This window comes from Cupressus sempervirens, chromosome 2, assembly GCF_028749045.1.
Source record: "Cupressus sempervirens isolate cs-2001-9-10 chromosome 2, ASM2874904v1, whole genome shotgun sequence".
NCBI lineage: Eukaryota > Viridiplantae > Streptophyta > Pinopsida > Cupressales > Cupressaceae > Cupressus > Cupressus sempervirens.
Window position 1 is genome coordinate 466,665,024 of NC_143119.1, and position 27,180 is coordinate 466,692,203.

General features: G+C 36.6%; 1 protein-coding gene across 6 annotated transcripts in view; it reads right to left on the bottom strand.

Moving 5' to 3' along the window:
- Positions 1-27,180, bottom strand: part of LOC149573067 (Polynucleotidyl transferase, ribonuclease H-like superfamily protein) — a 204,049-nt gene that overhangs the window by 115,097 nt on the left and 61,772 nt on the right. For 4 of the 6 annotated variants that reach the window (XR_016360026.1, XM_089814244.1, XM_089814246.1 and 1 more), the window contains 3 exons: positions 23,571-23,678; positions 23,403-23,470; positions 22,638-22,697 (listed from right to left, as the gene is read on the bottom strand). Coding sequence is in view for 5 of the 6 variants with exons in the window: in XM_089814244.1 (XP_089670370.1) it covers positions 22,638-22,697; positions 23,403-23,470; positions 23,571-23,678 (236 nt within the window). In the remaining variant the exon portion in view is untranslated. The remainder of the gene's footprint in view (positions 1-22,637; positions 22,698-23,402; positions 23,471-23,570; positions 23,679-27,180) is intronic. The other 2 variants (XM_089814245.1, XM_089814248.1) reach the window with 1 other exon arrangement.

A 27,180-nucleotide genomic window follows, 5' to 3' on the forward strand; every position in this document is an offset into this window, starting at 1 on the left:
TTATCTTTTTAATTAATTTCTTTATTTTCAACACATGCTCGCATCATGCAATCTTTACAACTTTTAATAATTAATATATTTTCACTTTTTAATTTATTTTAGAACTTAATTGATAAAATATTTAATTAACTTAAATAACAATAATATTTAGCATTTATTTAAAAATGAACTCTAAATATATTATTATTAAATTAAATAAATATTATAATGTTCTAAATTATCCTTAAACTTTTATCTCCAAATCTAATTCTTTTTATTTAATTAATTTCTCAATTAATTAAATATAATCAAATATTAAAATATCATAATAATCTTCTATTAAATTAAATCATTAATTAATCGTTTTAATTAATTTCTTTTATATTTAAACTCATGCTTAGATCATGCGATCTAGAAACCTTTAATAATTTAATATCTTTTCCACTTTTAATTTATTTAAGAAACTTTAATTGATAAAATATTTATTAATTCAATTAATAATAATATTTAGCATTTATTTAAAAATGAACTCTAAATATATATTATTATTAAATTAAATAAATATTATCACATTCTAAAATTATACTTAAAATTTTTATTTCCAAATTTAATTCTTTTTATTTAATTAATTTCTCAATTAATTAAATATAATTAAATATTAAAATATCATAATAATTTTCTATTAAATTAAATCATTAATTAATCCTTTTAATTAAACTTAATTAATAGAAAATACATCAAGGACTCATAAAGCAACATACGAAAACCCATCATAGAAAAATACATACTAAATCAAACAAAAGGGTTATAATCACGAAATACCATCATTTGATGCATTCGGAGGGTACTTAACTTAGATACTTGCCCTAATTATCAATTAGGACAATTGGCTAAAGGGTTTAAGAATTGGACTTAAGAGTTTATCTCCCCTCTCTTACCATTGAGATAATGCGATAGGGTACGCTCATCCTGGCAATTCAGGGAAGTCGATACCCGGTACCTGCAACCTGCATAAAATCCACGCATGTACAGACACAATATTCTAAGCTAAACAGACACTGGTAGGAAGTGGTGCATCGTGTAGATCCCGACTAGCAGGTGACTACGACTCCCTTCCTTAACCACATCAGAAACACCATACATAAAAAAAACAAACACACACACCATACACATGCAGTATGGGGTAAGTATCCATAAGAAAGCACATGTGATAATAAACCATCTAACTAATCATCATCGATAATTGAAAACATTGAATAATCATCATACATGCATGAAATATAGAGTACCAAGTAATCTCATCATATAATAAATTGAGTGTAAAACAACATCTGATAATCTGAAAGTAATGCTACTAAACATCAAGTATAAAACTGGCCTAAAAGAGTTTGGCAATTAAAACAAAAATGTGAACTAGGGGTAGGCACTACAACTTCGCCTGCCTCTGTGTCCACCCATCTCCAAATGCTCCAAGGTGTCCTGTAACCTATCTAAAGCCTGGGCGATCCTGCGTTGAGACTCTAGTGAATAGGGTCCGCACCATCTCTCTCTCTTCATCATCCTGATTCCTCTACCACCCACTTGTTCTTTTGCCGTAATAGGTGCCTGGTCTATTCCAAACTCATCCTCGTTCTAAGCTCTTCTGCGGTTATAATATCTATTTACATCAGCTCTCCCAGATGCATAGAAATAAAATTTGTTTAACCCAACAGGCTAGCAAGAAGCATAGCTCTGATACCACTGAAAGATCCCTAATGGATCTCTTTTGCTGATCTGCTGTAATTTTATTATTTTTAAATTTGTTTTCCCTATTTATTAAAATTTTCTTGCAAAGCTAGACGGAAGTTGCAGAAGGGTTTGATTGTTTTATGTTTTTGATGATTTCGCAATAAGTAATAACAGAAGTACAATAACATGAACCAATTCTGAAAATGTATTCCAAATACAACCAAAGCAATTTCGCTTCAAGCAGATTTTTGAATACAAAGCCTAATTTGTAACCAAATAAAGATTTACAATAATATCTAGATGATTACAACCAAGGATAAACCCAACCTGAAGGTGTGAAGGAGAAATATGAGCCCAAAAGGAAGCTACGGCCAAGTTTTAGCTCTCAAATGTTGTACGTGGGAAAGAATATGGCTGTCAGGTGCTGTCGTACAGCTGCAAAGTGCCCACACGTGTATAGAATGCCCAAAGTCCAGCTAAAACTCTAACTCAATACTGTGTTCCCCAGAAGAAACAATGCACAATCTCCAAGATGCTTCTAACTACAATAAATCCAAACCGCTGTTTTGGGTGCTATGTCCCAAATAGGCAAAGCAAGTGGGGTTGGCATCCCAATTGTTGAAAGCTCAATCACAGCCCAAATCACAAATCCAAGATGTAATATGTCAATAATGCCTTAGAACTTTGTCTTTACCTCCTTATAACCCACCATACTTAGCTCGAACCCTAAAAGTGTCTCCAAGTGGCATTGGGTTACAAAATAATATATTTTTCATTTTTTAAGTGGTCAAGTATCTAGAAAATGAACTTTTTCCCAATAGAAAGAAATCCGTTCACCGAAATGCTCTGAGTAGAAAGAGAAATATTTAGAAAAATTCAAGACCTTTCCAACAAGCTATTACACCAAGGGATATGCATCCAAATGAGGCCAAAAACCCCTTATTACTTCAAAATGGCTATAACTTAGCCTTATTTAATTATTAAATGCTAACTTAGGAAATATTAAAAATATAACCCAAATAGCTACAAAATGCCCCAATGACACTACAAACCATGGAATGGTCCTGTCACCTGTCTGTGACTGAAGTTGGAAATCAAGGATCCACTGGCAATCTCATCCCTAAAATCTAGGGATGCTCCTAAGACTTAGGAAACAAACCATATTCCTTTGAAACTAAACTCAAGGAATCATCTCATGGAGATCCAACCCTAGGCATGATCATCCCTCCTAAAAAGTAGGAATAACCCCATAATTTTAGGAACAGCCTCCTAAAAACAAGGAACATCTCCAAACTGAACAACAAATGCCAAAACACCAAATTCCCAACACTGTATAACCATACTGGGTCTCTATCCAACCCTGTCAACCTACAAGACCCCATAATAAGCTGACTCACAAGTCTCTGCTAGACAGAGTTAAAGAGGTAACATGACAGACTTATAGTGCTCCATGGAGTAAAGGTTGTTGACCCATGTTGGTAACACCTTGTGCCCATATACCAAGTTTTGTCTTCTCATGACTCCGTCCAATTTTTTTTATCAGGCCCAAGTGAAATGCAAAATATTGTTTATACATGCTTAATTGCAAGATAAAATGGATCGAGTTGCTTTAGTGTTTTAACATTGTCTTGATCAGGAATATGTCAAGTAGTAAGGTTTGACATAGTAATTTTATGTGGACTAAAGTGTATGACTATGTTTTTCATACATATGATCTCAGTTGTGATTCAGTCATCATTGGGGGAGAATCAACAGAGTAGTTTCATTAAAATTGTTACCTGACAAGATTATTTCAGCAATCAGATTGTTATAAGACATCAGCAATCAAGCAGATATAAATCAATCAGATCAGAGGTTGTCGTATATTACATAATAAAGCAATCTCATTCATTTGTGGTACGCAAGATAATGATAAGATTGAATATAGTCTATGAATATTTTGTGATTGTATATATAAACTATATATCTTCAATTACAATAATAGTAACTATACTATGCAATCATTTATCTACTGAGTTCTCCTATAAGCCACCATGTAAGGATCAGGAAGGACCTCAAAAAGGACAGCAGATATGTGGTTGAGTTTGGATGCTCTGCACTCTTGGGCTTAGTTCTGGTCAATTTAGTGCGTCTTGATTGTGGAGTTATAATTAGGGGAGCACATATGTATTCTCCTTCTACATAGCCCACCTTGTGCTGGATGGACAAGAGCTCCAGCTAGTTGGGGCCAAGAGATTGAGTTCGGATACTCCACCTTCTAGGCTTAGTTGTGGTGAATTTAGGGCACCCTAACATGCTTCTTTTCCAACCCCTATTATGGTTGATTATGTGAATGCAACTATTGATGCTTGACTTCTTTTTTTGGAAACATTTCAGTACACTGAAAAATCGTAAAGGGAAAACCTAGTCATCCCATATAGGGCCTACAAATAAAAACTAATGAAGAAATGAAAAAGATAGCTAGAGAGGCCACAAGGATCTCCCACGTCCCTTTACAATAACCCTAGATCTAAAACAAAAACGAAAACAAGTACTCTCCCTTTACAATTGAGCAAAAACTGAAATTTGTTAAACAAACACTTAAAAAAATTTGGCATTACATTTTGTCATTTGAATCTTCTTATTTTTTGAATTTCTAGTTTGTGAATACAATTGCCAATCATCTCACTTTTTTTGCTAGTCACATTTGACAACATGCTTGGGTAGATAAAGAAAGCAATTCCTAGATGGGATTTTGATTTCAATTATGTTGAAAAGCTATCCCATTATGATGCAATGATTAAAGTTTTAAACACTATGCACACCTAGCTTCACATAGTAGCTTATGCTCTAAATCCCAAATGATATACCATAATACCAAGGAAAGTGAATCCAAATGGTGAAGAGGCAAAAGAAGGGCTCAAGAAGGCCCTTCAAAAGATATGGAGTAATAAGAGGCATTATACTTCAAACACAATGGCCCACCTTTGAAAATTTTCAACGTTCAAAATTTTGTAAACTATTGGCAAGTCTCAATAGAATTACAGTAGCTCAATCCAATCCTATTAGGTGGAGGACATAGCATGGTAAGGATGCACCAAAGTTCAAGGTACTTGCCAATCACCTCTTTTCAAAGGTTATTAATTCTTCTAGTGTAAAGAGGAAATGGTCTGTGTACAACTTCATTCATTTAGTAAAAAGGAAAAGACTTACCTTTCAACAAGCTAACAAGTTGGTGGTCATGTATAATGCCTTGCAACTTTAGGATCAACTAACTCCAGCTACACGATAAGATGTCAATCTAAAATATTCTACACAAATTAATGAGAAGGCAACACAGTGTAATGGCCCCTAATAACTTAAGTTCAATTATTATTGAAGTTAATCTCATTTCTTATATCCTAAATTGAAATGACAAGAAAATACATTGATTCCATATATCTATATTATTCTATGATATAAGTTAGGGGATTTATCCATTAATTACATATGATATAATAATTCTTGTTGCTAAACTAGATCCTTCTATTACTTTAGCTTAAGAAGAGAGGAGGTTTGAACACAATCCAAGGGGCTTAGAGACCACTTGAAAGATTCCCTCAAAGATTATAGATCCAAGCCCTTATCTAGCCTTGGGACTTTTGCCCTCAAGGTTTGAAGGGTCGTTGATCCCCACCCTATCTTGGAAACTATCCTTTCAAGATTTGACTCACCATTCCTCAAGTCGCCGTCTAATTTCCCTTAATCGTCAATATAGATAGGGTGTTTGATGTAGGTATCTATTCTGAGGAATTCCCACATTATGTGGCTCCTTCGAATTTATACAGTATTGATACAATATTTGCCAGAATTATTATAAATTATAATTGCTAAGTTCTTATTAATTATTATCTATTGGTATTTCAATTCAACCATTATTATTTATTATTAAACTCTACATTTCTATCCTTTTTTAATATTTAGTAATCGTTGGATTAAATATTGAATATTATTTATTTAGTTTTAATATTTAAGTATTACTAAATATTGATATTCAAATATTACTGAATTAAATATTAAACATTGTTAGGAAATAATATAATATCTATATTAATATGTGTCTAGGTATATTATAGTCTGAAAGGTGCAAGAACTAAGAAGGGGGGTGAATCAGGACTTAAAACATTTTAATAACAGCAAGCAAAGATGAAAGACAACATAAAAGACATTGACACAAAATATGTCTCTTGGAAACCCTTTTGAGTAAAAACCACAGAACCAGCAAAGAAATGGGCAACAACCAAATACATCCAAGACACCAACCTATCAACAATTTGCAGGCATCAACCTTAGCAAACTTAGACAACTACCTCTAGGGACTCCAACCCTTAATAGTTAATGATCATAGCAAAAATTACAAACAACTTGAATCAGTGTTTTACCATGGATTGGTGAAACACAATAAGAAGATAAGCTAGAAGTTACAAGTTACTTACAACACAATACTCTTCCAAGTATATGAATGGTATGAATGGTTCTAATTTGCAGGCATCAACCTTAGCAAACTTAGACAACTACCTCTAGGGGCTCCAATCCTTAATAGTTAATGATCATAGCAAAAATTAGAAACAACTTGAATCAGTGTTTTACCATGGATTGATGAAACACAATAAGCAGATAAGCTAGAAGTTACAGCAAAATACTCTTCCAAGTATATGAATGGTTCTCCTTATAGAGGAAACGAAAGTCACTAAATGGGATGATGAACTCTGCTCACTAACTTTCCTTTGCCATTGACGTGATTCAAAGACTATGTTCTGTTCAAAAGAAAGAAACACCACCATTGCTATCTGGAGAACCTTTTTTTTAAACAATGTACTTACTCTGCCAGAACCATACTTCACCACTTTTATGTATCGTGCATCCCAAAAATTCAGACTTGCACACTACTAATTTTCTCCACACTGAATACTTTCTTTATTCCCAGTCGTTTTGTTTTTCTAAGTGCCCACCATTCAATTTTTAATATCCAAACCTAATTCTTGCCATGATTAACCAATACTTGAGCTGAGTGCTTTGTTTTTTTTTCTCAAAAACTGACCAACCATGTTTCCCCTAATCCTGCTTCCTATGTTCATTTTTTCATGGAGTCTTTGCTGTCAGAATTGCTAGAGTATTTAATTGAGAGGAATCGATACTTTTTAATTTCTAAAAGACATGTTACCAGAAACAATATATCACTCTAGTACCTGATGACTACCATGGTATCCATTTGTGATGATTAAACTAGAGAGAGCGGTTACAGACAAGCTTCCCAATGCAATTATCTAGTTGTGATGATGACTATCACAGTACCCAGATGCTATTATTCACGTGCATCCAAAATGGAGAAATCTGTCATTTCAGTTACTCAAACCATGTTGCATTAGTATCCAAACCAAACTGCTTGTCATGTGTGCTAGCAGTTGCAGTTGAGCGTTACAAAGAAACAACTCCAGTCTCCAAGCGTAAACAATTTGATAGCTTGGCTACTTGGCCATGCTTGAAATATCTCTGAACTAATTTACACAGACATGCTCAAACACACACACATGACAGATGTGAATCATAAAACTCTACTAACCAATGCTTTTTCAATCCGAAGTAACAACAGTTGCCACACGTACAACTCAAACAGCTCAAATATGTCAAAGCAACTCAAGCTACCACTCACACAGCTCAAACAACTCAAATCGGTCAAAGCACCTCAAGCTACCACTCACTCAACTCAAACAACTCAAACAACTTAAAAACCTCAAGCTGTTCAGGTAGCTCAATCACCTCAAGCAGCTCAAATAGGTGAAACACCTCAAACTAGTCAAGCAGCTCAATTTGAATTCAAAAATAATCCCTTGACATCAATGATGAAAACTCATCCAACAATCTCCCCCTTTTTCTCATTGATGGCAACCCATGTTTGAGCCAAGATCTGAACCAAAACATACTCCACGTTTCACATCGATGACCATGAAATATAGCAATGAAGCGCTCCAACTGAATATATGCTATCTAGTGAGGTAGTAGAACACCCAATTTGCTTCAAAGATATTCAAAACGATCCCAAGCCAAAGGCTTGGTAAAAATGTCAGGCACCGGTTCCTTCGAACAAACGTACTCTAGCTTAACAACATTGTTAGCAACTTGCTCTTTCAAATAATGGTATTTAATAGGAATATGTTTAGTGCGGGAGTGCAAGACAGGATTCTTGGAAATATCAATTGCACTCGTATTGTCACAATAGATATGAATATGAACACTAATCTGAATTTTGTAATCAACCAAAGTGTTCTTCATCCATATTACCTGAGTACAACATGAAATTGCTGCAATGTATCCAGCTTCAACTAAAGATAAGGACGTGCAAGACTATTTCTTGCTGAGCCAAGAAACCAAACAGCCACCTAGGAGGAAGGCACAGCCACTTGTGCTCTTCTTGTCATCCACTGAGCCACCCCAATCTGCATCTGTATAGGTTGTTTGAGGGAAATCAGAACTTTTAGGAAACCAAAGACCATATTCAACAGTCCCTTTCAAGTATTTGAAAATTCTCTTAACAGCTGAGATGTGTTTGCTTGGGTGATGCGTGAAAGCGTGCAACATAACCAACAGCCTCCATAATATCCAGTCTAGTGGCTAGAAGAAACAACAAAATTCCTACCATAGACCTATAGAAAGTTTGGTCCACAGTAGGAGAGACATAATCTTTGCTTAATTTGCATCCGGTTTCTATGGGTGTGCTAACCGGATTGCAATCTTCCATCATAAACCTTTGAAGCAGCCCTCTGGCATATTTATCTTGTGAAATAAAAATTCCATCAGCCGATTGACTAATTTGCAGCCTAAGAAAATAAGATAATTCAGACGTTTCAAAGTTACTTTTCATGCACTCAGCAAATTTCTTGTTCATTTTGGAGCTACCACTACCAAAAATCAAATCATCAACATAGACAACAACTATAAGAATGTTGTTACCTTCATTCTTGACATACAAATTCTATCCATGTACCCTTTCTTGAATGCTTGCTGCTGTAAGTAGCTGTCCAGCCTGTCATACCAAGCTCTAGGAGCTTGTTTTAAGCCATAAAGTGTCTTTTTCAGCTTGCATACATAGTCCAAATCATTAGTTAACATAAAACAATCCAGTTGTTCAACATAAACCTCTTCATTCAAGTCACCATTTAAGAATATTGATTTGACATCCATTTGAAATAGTTTAAAACCTTTCAAGAAAGCAAATGCAAGAAACATTCTAATTGCCTCTAACGTAGCAACAGGAGCAAAGGTCTCATCAAAATCCACACCTTCAACTTGTGAATAGCCTCTGCAAACCAGGCGAACTTTGTCTCTAACAACTTTATCTTCTTCATTTACCTTATTGCGAAACACCCATTTAGTTCCAATTACGTTCTTGTCCTTGGGTCTTGGCACAAGCTCCCAAGGATTGCTCTTGTTGATTTGCTCTATCTCTTCCTTCATGACTGCAATCCAATTCTTACCTTGGCTGCCTCTTCATAACATTTTGGCTCATACAAAGACATTAATGAAAAATCATCACCTCAAAATAATTAACATCCTTTCTAATAGCCATTGTTTTTCTTTCAGGTATCACTTAATCTAAGGGATGATTCTTTTGAACAAACTTGGAGTTTTGAATAAAGAGGAATTATCAAGATCACCTTGAATATCTTGCTCGGAATAATCATGTGATGTTCTAGCCTCATCGTGTGAAGGGACTTCACTTCCATAAGGTGGTTATGTCTTTTCTTTGGCAATTTCACTACCATTGTTGGTTGTTCCAGCTAGAGTGGGTGGAGATGAAGTAGGTACAGAAGTGCTGGTCTGAACTTTTTCTTCACTTGTGCTATCCACAAACTCACTAGAACTGTTAGTAACTTCATGAATTTTTTCATAAGCACTTTCAACTATTTTATGCAATCTTTTGTTGTAGCACTTAAAAGCCTTGCTCTTTGAGGAGTACCCAAGAAAAACCCCTTCATCAGCTCCAGAATCAAACTTACCCAAGTTATCTTCATCTCTCCTAATATAACATGGGCTACCAAAGATTTTAAAATGCTTGACTATAGCTGGTTTAACTTTCAAAAGTTCATATGAAGTCTTGTTGAGCTTGGACCTTAACAAGGTCCTATTTTATACACAGTTGTATGGACAGCTTCTCTCCAAAAAGTATCACTCACCTTCCTTTCATTCATCAAGCAATGTGCCATCCGAAAGGAAAAATCGGAAGCATTAGATAAATTCAAAGCGTTTAAAGCTCTAGTCGAGAATGACATCGATTTGAGGATAAAATGTTTCTGTTTTAATAATGGTGGAGAATCCACATCTAATGAGTTTATAAGCTTCTGTGAACTTCATGGCATTAGAAGACAAGTTTCAGCCCCAATAACTCCACAACAAAATGGTCTTGTGGAAAGGAGAAACATAACAGTCCAAGAGATGGCACATTGCTTGATGAGTTCTTGGGGCTGAAACTTGTCTTCTAATGCCATGAAGTTCACAGAAGCTTATAAACTCATTAGATGTGGATTCTCCGCCATTATTAAAACACAAACATTTTATCCTCAAATCGATGTCATTCTCAACTAGAGCTTTAAACGCTTTGAATTTATCTAATGCTTCCGATTTTTCCTTTCGAAAAGCAACCCAAGTCATGTGTGTATAATCATCAATCAACAACATAAAATATTTCTCACCTTGAAGGCTTGTTGTCCTAGTTGGTCCACAACATCCATATGCACTAACTCAAGTGGCTTGCAGCTGGTATGTTCTTTTGGTTTGAAGGAAACTATTGTTTGCTTCCCTTCTTGACAATTTTTTGCAAACAATATCAGCAGGCTTTTCTATCATAGGCATATCTCTAACCGCTTCTTTCTTGTTCATCTTGACCAAATTGTCAAAATTAAGATGCCCAAGACACTTGTGCCAAAGCCAAGCATCATCCATACTACTGAAACAAGTTTTAGCTCTAGTATCTTCAAGAATGTAAAGATTGTTAGCTGCCCTGGTTGCATGAGCTATGACATCTTTCCCTTTCTTAATAGTGCAAAAGTTCATATCCTTGATCACATAGCTAACTCATGCTCAATAGATTATGTTTTAGCTCTTTAACATAGAGAACATTTTCTACAATAGTTTGACCATTATTCAATAAAAGATTACCTATACCACCAACTCTGGCAGAAGAACTACCAGCAAACCTTACTTTTCCACTCTTCATTTGTTTTATGGAATGAAACTTGCTTAAAACACCTGTCATGTGTCTAGAGTAGCCACTATCAATGTACCATATATCTTTTTCATTCTTAGCTAGTAAAGCAATTAAAATAACTAAAGCCTTGAGAGTATTCTCTTGATTCGTCTTCTTCCATACCTTGATGATCTTTGGCATGCTTCTAGAGTATGATAATACTCCATTATTCTTGCAAAACCTTGAAGTATGGCCAAACTTGTTACAGAAGTAGCATATTAAGTTAAATCTCTTAAAAGAACTAAAACCATAATTCTCAAAGCTATAGGACTTTCTTCTGGGACAAGCCTTGCAATCCATAGCCTTATGACCAAAGTAATTGCATGAGAAACAATCACTATAGAAGAAGGATTTGTTCACCTGGAGAGCTTGATTTTGATGAGAAACAATAGGTTGTTCATGCTCCAAGTTCTCCTTTCTTTTTGACAAAGAGCATTCACCTTCACCCCAGCCAATTTCCTTCTTACCAAGTGTTGATTTTTGAGAAGCAAGAACGTCATCCAAAGACATGCTCCTACTAGTGTTTGAGAACTCCAAACTAGATAAGGTAGTAGATCAACCAATGTTTCTAAATGAAACAATCTCAGCTTCTAGCTTGGCTATGTTAACTTCCTTTAGCTGAATCTGATTCTCAAGATTCTCACAAATTATCTTGGCCTCCTCATTCAGAATTTTTAGATCGGTCGAGTTCTTTTCAGCTTCACTAAGAGCCATTGCAATCTTCAATTTTTCTTCTCTCAACTTGTAGTAGATCAACAAGATTCAGATTTTTCTTTTTGAGCTTCTTAATTTCAGCCAGGGTTGCAACCAATTCAATCTCTAAGTCCACTTCATCATCATCCATAACCACATCTTCAAAGAAATCTTGTCCTTCAAGCTAAGCGTCCTCCATAGCTATACGAGCCATATCCTCTTCAAGGTCTTTACCATAGGTATTGTGCAATTGCTCCCAAATTTTCGTAGCTGTACTGAAATGAAGAACTTTGTCATGTAGAGAATCTACGAGACAACTTGTGAGAGCCCTCATTGCCTTTGCATTTTCTGTCACCTTTCTTTCAGAATTCGGAGGATCAAGGGGTGGAGCATATTCAGCTGAAACACATTCCCAAACATCAAGTCCAAGAGCCTTGATGTAGATCATCATTCTGAAGCTCCAAATCGTGAAGTTTTGGGCATCAAACTTGGGTACCCCACAATTTGTATGTTGTTCCAGATTCAGGTCATCAATAGCCATGAACAAAATCTCATCATTTTGAGGATCATCCTCACTATTGGAAGAATTATTGCTGTCATCTTTAGAGTGTAATACCTTTTTTCATTTATCAACTTTGCCAATGACGTTTGGAAACTCTATTTGTTCTCCTAGCCTTTGTGTTCTTTCAATCTTGACCGTCATCTTCTCTCTCAAGAGAACATTTTAGATGCAAAGTGGCCTTGTTTCCCACAACTGAAACACTTCAAAGAGATCTTCCCTTCATTCTTGCAAAGAGCATTTTTCAACTTCCTCACAAAGTCTTTGATTTCATCATTTGAGCCTTCATCTGTAACTTTCACTTTATTTTTTTCCTTTTCCTTATTGGTGTTGGAGACTTTCAATGCCATCTCACTTTTGCAAGTGCCTTCAACATTTGTTCTCATCTCATAGGCTGTTAGAATCGCATGCAACTTATCAATGGTGAGAGTATCCAAATCAGACATTTCTTCAACAACAGATACCTTAGCATTAACTTCATGGTAAGAAAGCGAAGACTCTTTTGAACCACTATTTTCTCATCAATGTTTTCTCCCAAGCCTTTCAGTGCATTGACAACCTCATCAACCCGAAAAAAAATAGACAGCAAAGCTCTCATCTTCTTTGTTGTCAGGAGACGACCTTTTCGTTTGGGGGGGATGATGTTGTCAGGAAAGTGGGTAGTTAGACAGTTGGTCTACCCGAGGGAGTTACATGGGTGCAACGGTTTGCCTCACACCCCCTCGGACACTATATGTATGCATTATTCCTTTTGATCAAGACATGGTTATACAAAATACATTTGTGTATGGTAACCAAGCAATGAATATAATACTATTGTCTTCTTGTTACATTCTATGTTAAATACTTTACTTCCTGTATGCAATTAATCTTTGTTACCCCACAAGGGTAAACAATTATTTAGCAATGAAATGAAGTAAAACGTATCAAGAATTGGAACCCAAATCCAATAATTTCAGAAAATATCCTGATTTGACATATTTCATTTTTTAACACAACTTCAACTCCCCCTATAGAGGCTCACATCTTCAAATGTAACTCTAGAGGTCAACTCTAAGAATCTTCCTTTAAGGGTGTGCTCTTTCTATGCAACAACTTGAAATTCTAAGCTCTTTCCCTGTAATGTCCACATTTTTACACCACATTGATCAATGAGCATGGCTAATTTTAGGGTTTTCTTGACATCTAGTTATGATTTGGAGCGCAATTGGTGCTCTAGTTGGTGACAACACTCTTTGCATTAGTCCAAGTTTTCCTATGTTTTCCCCTATTTGTCCTCAATCCTTGGAGGATACTGCTATTTAGAGTAAGTGCTTACTACACACAAGTCTTTCTAGGTTTTTTTGGATTTGTTCTCTTAAATCATTGAAGAACACTGCTATTTATAGTCAATGTTAATTTTGGCATGAGTCATCATCCTTCAACATCAATTATGTTCTAGCATGATCAATTTTCCATACAATTTCTTGGCATGATTTTCATAAGGTGGCTCATATAATTTTAGTATTTGTGACTAAAGTGCATATAAAATTAAGTAATGAAACAAATCAATTTTTGGACCAGTAAGACTTAGATGAATTATATAGTGAATCCAATCTGTTAAATGTAGAATTTTCCCAAGATAATTATAAAACTGTCTAGAGGTCTCATTTATAGATTCATTCAAATTATTCAAAAGTTTGTTATTTTATCATTGAAGATTTGGAGATTTGTGTTTGTGGCCAAACTCTTACTATTAAGATAAAACCCCAATGGTTTCTGAAGCTGAGGACGATTTTAGAAATGAGGACAAAGACCCTCATTTCAATGGTGGAGTTTATACAGGATTGCAAATCATGCCTAAAGAGATTGACAGGGTTTTCATTTAAACAATTTGTAAGATTATTGGAAAGGATTGCTACACATGTTTCAGTGCGTTAGGTTAAATGTTGTGAGAGAATGAATGCAAGAATACAAACAATTCGATTCATGGCTTTGGGTGATAATACTATGTTTTGAGGCTTCGTTTGGCCGTTTTGTGGTTGGCATTGGATTGTCTGCAACAAGCCACCATTATCCTTGGCTAGATGTCGGTGTGAGATGGGCAATTGATGGAGATCAGGGAAATGAGAATTGGAGGTGTTCATTGATTGTCCTTTCCCTTGCAAATGCATCATACATTGCTGGTCATAATCGTTACTGAGGAAAGGTCAATTTTGTTCTGCATCTCAGAGGACAGATTGAAAAACACATTCATGCATATTTTCTGTGCAATAATCACTTACAGAAGGATGTGTGGATGAAGTATCATATTACTGGACTAGTGTGGGGTCTTTGGTAAATGTTAGTGTAGACTTTGACAGATAAAGAAATCTACAGCAGAAACAAATCCTCCCTGGGGTAGCAAACCAGAGTTTGCAGATATAGTAGTATTGGGCATCATCTTATGGATCAACCAGCACTATCTAGGGAAATGGGAGTCTTCTTTAGTCCAATACTTGTCTTCAACAGCTTGGGGAACTTACTGTGAATTGCTGGTTCAAATTATAATCTGCCTTGTCTGTGCAAAAAGGTCAGAAATTGGTCTCCTATTTCTGTATTTTTGTCACAGCAGTGTTAATAAAAAAAGTTCATTGTATTTCAGTATATGCAAGCTGAATGTTCTTCCATATATTCCTATGCTTCAAATATAAAAGGTCTTACAATGCATTTTATTTTAAATCCTTACAAAGTGTAGTTAAAAGTTAGACTTAAGCAAAGCATCCACTTTAAACGTACATGCAAGCTCTGAAACTATCACAGGAAGCATGCATGCCAAGAGTTTGACAAAATGCTAACTCCTTCAAATCAAAATAATCAAGCACAAAAACAAGTGTTGTTGTTACATTCCTATATCCTAACCACTTGTTTTAACGGTTCCTTCCTGTTTTGTATTTTATATTTGTGGTCTTCCCGTTGGTGGAAAAGTTTTAGATTTCTCTTCCTAGAACTCTCTGTTGTATATCATTGTTCTCCCAAGTCCAATTGACCTACTTTTGGTCATCCATGGACATCAATGCATTTCTTTCTTTCTTTCTTTTCCCAGATAGATGACTTCAAGAACTTTTTTCCACGATCCTACATTCAGAAATGAACCACAAAGACAACAAAACAGTAAAAAAAAAACTAGACAATATCTGATCAGCATTAATCGCATTAAGGAAAACTAAAGACATTTACTTTAAATTTGACAAAACTAAAAAAATTGGTATGGCTACAATAAGCAATACAAACTATAGAGCACAAGATGTATTGTTATCATATGCCAAAATGTATTTCATGTTGCCTACATATGTGAGCTAAATATTTTGCAATACAATCATTCATCCAAAATGATGAGATACTTTCACACCTTGAGAATTATCTAAAGAAGTCTATTGATTAAAGTTTAGAGTGTTGTACAACATTTAATGAGTGTAAGCCAACGCTCAATTAAGAATTCAACAAAAAGCCCAGTCTTACACATCATTATCAGTTCTAATATGATATACAAGGAAATATTGCAGGGAACTCTTTAGATGGCTTGCCAAGGACTAAATTCAGGAATGATTGTCTTTATATCGTGGTTGACAATTTTAGTCAAATGGAAGATCTAGTACCCTACAAGAACATCAACAAGCAAGATGCCGCCAAATTTTACTTTAAGCACCTATTATTGGAATGGCTAACTACAATGTTCAACAAAATGTCACCTGTAGATTAATGGAGAAAAAATATGGTAAAACATAGGGACTGATAAAGTTGCATCAAAGTTAGGAGAAAGGGTAAATCCAAATGTTGTATGGCAGTATTGGGCGCAAGTCATATTACGAAGTAATTGGTAAATATTTGCTTGATATTAACAAAGACCGAAAGGTCAATATATACAAAAGAACAAAATGAAGTTTCCTTAGGAAACGATCGTAAAGAATAGAAACATTCTATTCTGGCTAAAAGAAAGCTAAAGAAAACTAACAAATAACTAGAGAGTAACTAATATTATAAACATTCTAATATTTACAATAGATTACAAATAGATAACCATTAACTAATAATAGAAGCTTATCTATTATCGTAATACCCATCCTTAATGGTTAATCTATCCACAACACCAAGCTATCCTCTGAATTTGACAAACTTATGAGGAACAAGAGGCTTGGTGAGAATGTCTACAGTCTGATCCGTGGTAGGAATATATTGCAAGTCTATTGTCACGTCTTCAACCAGCTGTCGTATATAGTGACAATGAACATCTGCATGCTTGGTTCGTTCATGGAAGACTGGATTCTGTGTTAATTTTATAACGCCTTCGTTATCAACAAACAAAGTGGTCGGTCCTGTTGGTGACATCTACATATCCCCAAGCATCCAACAAAGCTAAACAACTTCACAACCTTCCTTGATTGTCCCTCTGTATTCAACCTCTGTACTGGAGAGAGAAACTGTCTGTTGCTTCTTCTAGTCCATGTGATGAGACCGGATCCCAAATTGAACACATATCCAGAAGTTAATTTTTTATCATCAACAGAGCTTGCCCAATCTAAATCTGTGAACCCGCTGAGTCTAGGATTAGAACTTCGAGAGTAAAGAAGTCCATACGCTGAAGTGTCCTTCACATAATGAAGCACACGCTTTGCTGCCACCCAATGATCAACCTTAGGAGCTGTCATAAAACGTGAGATGTAGCTAATGAGTGTGAAACTGATATCAGGCCTAGCAGTAGAGAGGTAGTTGAAGTTGTCTACTAGTTGCCTGTATGTAGTATCATCAACGAGAGGAGAATCAAACTTGGCTAATAACTTAAGACCTTTCTCCATGGGTGTAGATGCAAATTTGCAATCCTAGATACAGAATTTGTCTGATAGAGCCCTGGCATAATTATACTGAGAGATGAATATACCAAAAGATTGTTGCCAAACCTCAACACCTAGGCATTAATGCATGAGCCCAAGGTCAATCATATCAAAAGACTGGCATAAATTATGTTTGATTCCCTGAATCAAAGATGTCAAACTACCAGCGATGATCAAATCATCCACATAAATAACCAGAAGGATGATGTCACTGTCAGTGGTCTTTATGTACAAATTAGAGTCTAAAGAACTCCTCTGGAAGCCTTGATCACTGAGGTACTTATCAATTTTTATGTACCATGCCTTAGGGGCCTGCATCAAGCCATAAAGAGATTCCACTAATCTGAGAACCTAATGTTCTTTCCTGGCAACCTTGAACCCAGAAGGTTGCGTCATGTAGACCTCTTCGTGGAGATCACCATTTAGGAAAGCACTCTTGACGTCCATCTGATGGACCTTCCAGCCAAACGAAGTTGCCATGGCTAGGACTAATCTGCTTGTGCTCATCTTTGCAGTAGGGGCAAAGGTCTCCTCATAATCAATACCCTGACACAGAGAAAAGCCCTTTGCAACTAAACGAGCTTTGCACTTATCCAGAGTACCATCAAATTTATATTTGATTTTGTAAACCCATTTGCAGCCAATGGATTTCTTCCCTGGTGGATGGGCAGAAAAGACCCAAGTGTTATTCTTCAATAGGCCCTGGTGTTCAGATGTCATGGCATGTTCCCACTTTGGAATTCCTTTAGCCTCGAAATATGTTTGAGGTTCAAACACACTATGCATGTTGGCCATGAAAGCAAAGTTAACAGACTCTATAAGTTTTCTCTTTTTCCGAGTAGTTCTCCCATCAATGAGACCATCATGACAAAGATCAACAAGTGTCTTAGTGCACCACTTAGGCTGGAGAGAAGAATGACCAACATTAGTATCAGGAGATGCTCTATGATCAGGTTCCTCATCTGAAGAATCTGGATGAAACTTAGGTAAAGCATCTACAAATCTGGGTGATCCTGCAGGATAAGTTGGAGGTGTCTGTACAAGGATCACTGGTATAACTGGAGCCGCAGGAGCCACTAGAGCCCTCCTATCAAGTGGACTTAATGGAAGCCTAACTCCCAAATCATGAGCCTTCATAGGCTAGTTTGCTGGATCAAGAACAGGAGAAACAGGCATGAATGCTCCTCACTGTTCATCAAATACTACATCATGACTATACAGAAGACGAGATGTCTCAATGTCGATCAAGTGGTAGGCTTTGTGAAGACTACTGTATGCAACAAATATGAGCTTCTGACTCTTGGCATGCAACTTGGTGCATGACGAATCAGGGATCCAAACAAAAGCAAGAGAGCCAAAAACCTTCAAGTGACTGATTCTTGGCTTGCGACCTGACCAGGCCTCTTCTAGAGGCTTACCTGTGACTGATTCAAAAGATAAACTGCAATTGACTGCTTCTGCCCAGAACTGCTTTGGAACATGTCTGTGTTCGAGCGGGATCAAGCCATCTTGGTGATTGTTTTGTTCCAACGTTCAACTACACCGTTCTGTTGTGGTGTATGGGGTGTGATTAACTAGCATTTGATGCCATGAGTATCCAAGAAGCTAGAGAATTCATTAGAACAAAATCCCCCCCCCCATTGTCTGACCTAAGAGTAATAATAGATTTCCCAAACTCTTTCTCAACTAAAGGTTTAAACTTCTGAAAGATAGGAAATGCATCTGATTTCTTTTTAAGAAAATATACCCACATTTTTCTACAAAAATATCAACAAACAACAAAAAATACCTAGACCCAAGAACAGAAGGAGTGGGCATCGGGCCGCAAATATCGGTATGAACAAGCTAAAGTACCTGAGAAGCTTGTCATTAATCACAACTAGTGAAAAGTGTGCAATTTTGCTTCCTGGCCTGGCATGCATCACAAACTCCAAGCTGTCGACTCTGAATCTCTGGCAAACTGAGGAAAAGCTCTCCCCAAGCAAGCTGAGAGAGATAATGCACATTTAAGTGCCCATACCGTCAATGCCAAAGTGTGCTAATAGAAGACTGTCGAGCAGCCATAGCTAAGTCATGAGAATCACCAGAATCAGTAAGTCAGAAAAGACCATGATCCTCAAGACCCACTGCAACAATACACTGAGTCACCCTATTAATGATGGTACACTGATGTGAACTGAAGGTGACATCCAACTGTGGAAAATATCGCAGCAACTGACTAACTGAGAGTAGATTTAGTTCCATCCCTAGAACGTAGTACACATTTAGGAAAATGAGAAACTCTCCCAGCAAACTGAATCTGAATGTTGCCTTTTTTGACAACGGTGTACTCTTCTCCGCTACCAAAAATAACAAAATTTGAATAAGGTTGGTAGTCAGTGAACCAATCTCTGCAGTGGGTGAATGACAAGAGGCACCTAAATAAATGTACCAGGGAGATGACTTCACATGATCTACAGCTCTTTTAGACATGAAGGTGTAAAAGACGAATTTCATCTGCTCAGTGTGCTCTGCACTGTTCGCTTTGGGCTGCAAACCTAATTGCTTAGATTGAGCAACTAAGCGTTTCTAACACTCAACCTTCATGTGGCCAAACTTGTGGCAATAGTTGCATTGAATGTTCTTCTAGGAGCCTTCTAAAGCTAGAGAAGAGGACTTCTACTGAGAAGACTGTTGAGACTTGCCTTTATCCTTCTAAAAGGATTTAGCAACAAAGGCTTGCTTTGTGGAGGTGGAGCTGGAACTGCTACCAAAATGTTGTTTCCACCGATCTTGCTGAAGTAGAAGTGTGTAGAGATTTGTGAACTTCATATCAACACTAGAAGACATGATGTTGAGAGTCTCGATAAAACACTCGTACGACTTGGGTAATCTCCGGAGAGTAATAACCACAATTTCCTCTTCCTCCATCCTGCAACCAATGGCAAGCAACTAATCACAAATTTCCTAAATCCTATTCAAGTGAGACTAGAGAGATGTTCACTCATCTATGATAATAGAAAACAGAGTGTTCTTCAAAAAGAAAGCTCTGCTTTTTCCTAAAGTCTCATGAAGATTCTTGAGAAGTGCCCATATCTCGGCAGCTGTCTTGCAGGATGGAATCTAAGAGAACTGATCATCAGCTACAGATAATTTGAGAAGCATCATCGCCTCCCGATTATTCAAATCCCATGTATCCTAATCAGTACCAAGGGCAGTCGGATGATGTGTAAAACCTAGAACAATCTTATCAGTATTCCGATATTTGAAACTTGCTATTATCCGCTACCTCCAAGTGCCATAATTCCAACCATTGAATTTTGAATTGTTCTCGAGCAAAATATTAGTCAAAGATGCCATAGCACATTTTTCTATGAAAAGCGTGAAAATCTGTGAAGGCGCGTACTTCGAGGCAGAAAAAGGATGACCCATAAAAATTGAAGGGGTACCTAAAAGAGAGCTCGAAAAACCTAGAAAGAATATGCTATCGAATTTTGGATCCGCTGGCTCAAAAATTGAGGCACAAAAATCGAGACACCCAAGAAAAACATATGACAACCAAGTTGAGATCTTGAAAAACCCACCAAGAATTTATAAAAAAATAATTGATCCAGTACAAAAATTAGAGTTTTGAACAAAAACAGTTGTGCTACAAAGAAAACACAAAAATGGCGAAAATGTGCCAAAAAAAACAGACGGCAATTGCAGAAAAATGGTCCCAGGAAGCAAATATCACAAAAAATAATTTCGAACGATATTGCTCTAATAATTTTGAACAAGAAATTATAATATTTTTCAAAAAAATTCAAGAATTGGGTTCTAATACCATATTACGAAGTAATTGGTAAATATTTACTGATATTAACAGAGAGCAAGAGGTCAATATATACAAAAGAATAAAATGATGTTTCCTTAGGAAACAATCGTAAAGAATAGAAACATTCTATTCTATCTAAAAGAAAACTAAAGAAAGCTAACAAAGAACTACAGACTAACTAATATTAGAAAAATTCTAATATTTACAATAGATAACCATTAACTAATAATAGAAGCTTATCTATTATCGTAATAAGTTATCAAATATGTGAGTCAAGCAAAAAAATTCTCATCTAGGCAAGGTATTTGAATTCCCATCAAACACACAAGTTAGGGAACAATAGTACCTAACTGCACAAGCAAATTGGAGACCATTAGCTGCCAAAAGCAGGAGGTCTGACTCTTATAGATTGAATTTTGAAAACATTAGGTTTATTCAAATCTTAAAGAGTTAAGACAATTACATCGCCATAAAGAAAGTTGGAGGGAACAGATGATCAGTGCCAAAAATCAAGAAATGAGTAACAGTATTTCATTTGAGTAAACTAGGCTCTAACAGCTTAAAAGTGGGAAGTCTGATGCATTAGCAGTGCATAAAGCTCACTTCTCTACCAAGTTTGTTCACTGGCCATAATCTGAAATCTGACCAACATTCATATATAATTGATCCCTCCCTAGAGAATTGATCTTTGAAAAATCAAATATATTCAAAGTTCAATTCAATTTCATCTCCACAAGGGAAGTTTGTTCAGAGAGATGATCAGTGTCAAATATCAAAAACAAATTGGCACCAATTTGGCAAAAAATCAGTGCCGAATCAGGACATAAAATAGAAGACACTGGCATCAAGAAATTATTAATTTTATATCTAAAGGAATCTGCCGTAGCAATCAATCTTAGTCTCTAAACAATTAGACTCATCACACAGAAACATTCATTGTATATATATATATCATGAAAATATTCAAAGCATTTTGATCTCATGTCAAAAAGTATTACATTTTTATTTCAATTAGAAGGCCAGAACCGGTCACCCTAATTTATTTTGCAACAGTCAAATTATATATCAATAAACGACAGAATTCAAACCTCACCCATGAAACACAACAATAGAAAGCGTTGTAAGTTATTCAAAGTACAGATATAACCATTCTTAGTAAGATCAATTTTTTATAGCATCTGATCTCCACTATTAACTGGTGAAGAAGCCATCAGAATACAGAGATTGCTCGCACACAGAGAACTCATGATATGATAAATCCAAATCAAATTTAATTTCATTAAGGTACTAAGTACATACTAAGAATCTGAATGTATCAGAGAACTCCATTGCATGAAGAATCATTTATAAACATAGATTTCATCTACAATTTTTGAATGGTCTCATTTAAGTTTCTTAACTCAGCCTTGGGTATTTTTAATTTTATAGCATCTCATCTCTACTATTAGCTGGTTAAAAAGCCATCAGCTAACAGAGATTAATAACAGACAAAGAACTCACGATATGATAAATCCAAATCATATTAAATTTCATTAAGGTACTGAGTACATACTAATAATCTGAAAGTATCGGAGAACTCCACTGAATGAAGAATCATTTACAAACATAATTTTCATCTAGAATTTTTGAATGGTCTCATTTAAGTTTCTTAACTCAGCCTTGGGTATTTTGTCGAAGTATGTGTATGACAAGACAACAGATACATAGTACAGATGCCAGGGTTCCAAACATTGTTCCAAAATGGTATCAAAGACAAATGAGACTGCATACCTTCCCTTCAATATTCACCAATGTAACCCTTGTCAGCTCCAGGCCTTCTGATGTATAACACTATCAATGACAAGGATATTATCAACAATGTATCACCAAAGAAATATAACTGAAAATGAAGAACTCAAAGGTTGTGAAGAGATAAATTAGTTAACAACAGCCAAAAGTTCCGTAGAGCAAATTTTCTAATATGGATTTTTTTTCAAAATATGATAATCAACATTAGGAAACAGATAAAGTATGTTGAGTGTATGCTTGATCACTATACAGAGAACTCTTCTACACATATTAATATTTCCCCAATAACAAAGCACTGCGACTTTGATACACAATATACATAAAGCCTTGTGACCACAGTACATATAATGTGTAGTTCCAGAATCATAAATTTTCAGTTATTATTTGATATGATCAAGTGAAAATTCTAAACATGTAGATTATACTCCATGGATGTAGTATAGAAAGAAATTTAAAAAATTCTAAAGATGCCATACATTCACAAGGATCTGAACTTAAATGGCCCTTCAAAAAAGTATACAATATGTGCCAAATGAAATGATATGGTGAGATGATTTATGTCTTGTGATAAGCAATTAACAATTATTTATAGCTAAAGCCTAAAAGTAAATTAATGACTAGCTTTTATTTAAAGATAAAGGCAAATGTAATGATTAACTTTTATTCAAAACTAAAGGTCACAACACCTTGGTTGCAGTTCATCAAAATGCTCTGCCATATTTCATCATTAAAGACAATTTGACATACCATCTCACAATCGAGTGCCAGCATTTTGTGAGTAGATCCTGTAGGAGCTTGACGTGTTGAAACAAAACCTGCATATCATATGCCAGGTTAAAAAATCAACAACAAAAACAAATTAAGGCTCAAGAAGCTACAACTACACTAATGTATGACAAGCAACATCAGGCATACCAGGCATGCTGTTATGCCCACCAGCAACTTCAGCGGGATATCCATTGTCTTCCAGCTGTCTCTCAGTAAGACAGTAATCTACTGCAGGAATTGGCATCTCTATAGAACCTAAGGCAACAATTCGTTTGAGCCTTAAAATTAGTGTGGGACTGCATAATATTTCAAATGAATTGTTTTGCTATGATCACAGAAAATAGAAACTTTTTATATGAAGACAGAAAATAATACAGGACTGAAGAAATCTCAAAATTGTTAGAATCTGAAAAGATTGATAACCCAAAAAACTAGTGCAAAGAATAGATATCTAAACTATGAATGCAAATGATACAAAATCAAAATAGCAATATAGAGTTAATCTCCAACAAAGTAATGCAAATGCTGGAAGCAAAATAGCATTAAGAGGATGCAAAAGAAATCGATCACAAATACAAGTCAGGTAGCATGCTTATATAGACTCGGAAGAGGGAGGAGGTAGCATCACCGACCAATGAGGAGCAACCATCTATCGGACTAAAGATAACAAAGTATCTTCCTAAGATAGCTAATGGATGCTCACATGTAGGAAGGTGACACCTCGCAACCACTTTCTAAATAAGACATGCTTTATTAACCTAAGCAAGATTATTAAAAGTGTACGAAAAAACTAGCAATATAGGGAAAAATAAATAACCCACTAGGAAATAGAAAAACTACGCTAACACCCCCCCATAAGCGAAGCTTGGGTGGATGGAGAAATAGGTCCCGGCAAGTCAGGCCTGATGAGGTACCCATGTACATAAAATTCCCCCAAAAGAGAGAGAAGAGACCCCCAAAAAGAATCAGGACTCCAAGTGAGAGGAAGAGGCCCCCCCAAAAGATGAAGCATCCCACACCCCCAGCAAAGCTCACAAATGAAGGAACTTGCTCTCAGTGAAGGGTTTGGTGAAGATATCAACAACCTGCTCGGAAATCGGACAATAGCGAAGGTCAATGACATGACCATGGATGAGCTTCCGGATTAGTGCATGTGGATCTCGATGTGTTTGGTCTGCTGATGATGGACCAGATTCCATGAGATCTGAATGGCACTCTGGTTGTCACAAAATATGATTGATGGTCGTTTGATCTGGATACCAAACTCAGTGAGAAGATGTTGAAGCCAAATGGCCTTAGTGGCGGCATTCACAGCCCCCCGATACTCAGCCTTAGTAGAAGATAGAGCAATAACAGACTACTTCTTGCTCGACCAACAAACAAGACCGGAACCAAGTGAGGAGCTGTAACCTGAAGTAGACTTGCGATCCTCAGGATCACCTACCCAATCCAAATATGTGTGGCCCACCAAATCAAGCTCAATAACTGCTACATAGTGAATCCCATAACTGTGAGACCCTTGAATGTAGTGAAGAATCCGCTTGGCTACTTTCCAAAGCAGCTCATGAGGCTCTTGCATGAATCAAGAGACCATGCCTACAGCATATGAGATGTCAAGTCTGGTATGAGTCAAATAAATGAGACTCCCAACAAGTTAGCGATATAAGGTGCCATCAACAAGTGGAGAAGAACATTGAGCCTCAAGTTTGACTCCAAAAAGGAAGGGAGTCGGAGAAGGCTTACAATCAACCATATGAAACCTCGAGAGTAAATCTAGAGCATACTTGGACTGTGTGATGGTGATCTCGGAAGGAGATTGAAAGATCTCAATCCCGAGAAAGTAATGCAACAAGCCCAAGTCAGTCATCAAGAAACTGTCCTAAAGGGCAACTTTGACAGCCTTAATGGTGGGTGAAGAACTTCCTGTGATCAGCAAGTCATCAACATACAAAACCAAAAATAGGAGTGAATCACCCTGTTGCAGAATGTAGACATTAGGAGCGATATGGCACCGAGTGAACCCAACCGATAGAAGAAAGGAGTCCATCTTGGCATACCAGGCTCGAGGAGCCTGTTTGAGGCCATAGAGAGACTTTCGAAGACAGCACACAAGTGAAGAATCCTAAAGGAAACCCTGTAGCTGCTCTATGTAGATCTCCTAATGAAGGTCACTGTGAAGAAAAGCACTCTTCACATCCATCTAATGTACTTCCCAACGATTAGCTGCAACAATGGCAAGAACAAGTCGAATGGAATTCATTCGGGTAACTGACACAAAAGTCTCAGAGTAGTCAATCCCAGGAACCTAGGAGAATCCTTTGGCGACCAAGCGAGCCTTGTGTTTGTCAACTGACCCATCTACTGCAAATTTTGTCTGATAGATCCACTTACATCGAACAAGTTTTCTTCCCTTAGGAAGAGGGACAAGATCCCAAGTGTGGTTCCTCATCAAGGAACTATACTCTTCCTGCATAGCTATAACCCACTCAGGAATACCAGAAGCCTCATGAAAGGACTGTGGATCTGAGGCAGTAGCAATGAAGACATCTGGAGCATCCTGGAATTGTTAACGAGTTCGCCTAGTGTCTGATGGATCCCCAACCCAATCACCTGCAGACTACAAGGTCTGTCTAGCCCAAAGTGGACCAAAAGATGGAGAATCTGGAGGAGAATCATCAACCTGTGAATGATGACTAGGAGAGGAAGGAGGTGAGTCCTCTGAATCACTCTCTACATCAGGAGTGGAGGTAGAAGACTACTCAAGTGAATCTAACTCATCAGAAGATCTATCATGTATTCCAAGTGACTCCAATGTCAAAGTAGGAGTTGGAGAAGTGATAGAAAGAGAGCTTGAAGGTCCCTCCTCAAATTGAACACTCCTCTCAATGAACAACTCATGTGTAGTAGGGTGGAGCAACCAATAACCCTTCACACCATCAGGGTAACCTACAAATATGCAAGGTCTGCTCTGCAAATCCAACGCCTTGCATTTCTCTGCAGGAATGTGGGCCTATGCAGGAGAGCCAAAAACTCGAAAGTGCTTAACTGATGGTTTCTGACCGTTCTAAGCTTCAAAAGGAGTAACTCCCTTTAAGGCTCGGTGAGGAACACGGTTCTGGATATAACAAGCATAGTTAATGGCCTCTACTCAATACTATGGTGCAAGAGATCTAGAGTGAATCATACAATTTGCCATTTCTTTCAAGGATCTATTCTTTCATTATACAACACCGTTCTGCTGAGGATTGTATGGAATTGAATGTTGTAAATCAATCCCCTCTAAAGTGCAAAATCTTTCAAACCGATGGTTAACATACCACCATTGTCAGTGCACAAAACTTTGATGGATTTCCCAAATTGCTTCTCTACAAAAGTTTTGAAGTCCTCAAAATGATCAAATACCTCTGACTTCTGTTTGAGAAAGTACACCCAAGTATATCGAGAAAAGTCATCAATGAATGTGAGGACATATCTGGACCTACTAAAAGAAGGATGTTGAAATGGACCAACCAAATCACTGTGAACTAACTCTAGTATCTGCGAAGCTCTCCATGCCTTACTTTTGTCAAACTTTTCCTTAGGATGCTTACCAAGAATGCAACCTTGGCAAACACCGCCTGAGAACTGAACTAAAGGCAACCTTGTGACCATGCTCTACCGGTTAAGCTGAGGCAAGTAGCGGAAGTTAAGATGGCCAAACCGCTCATGCCATAATTTACTCACATCATTAGAGTGAGTGAGCAAAACAGTCGAAGGA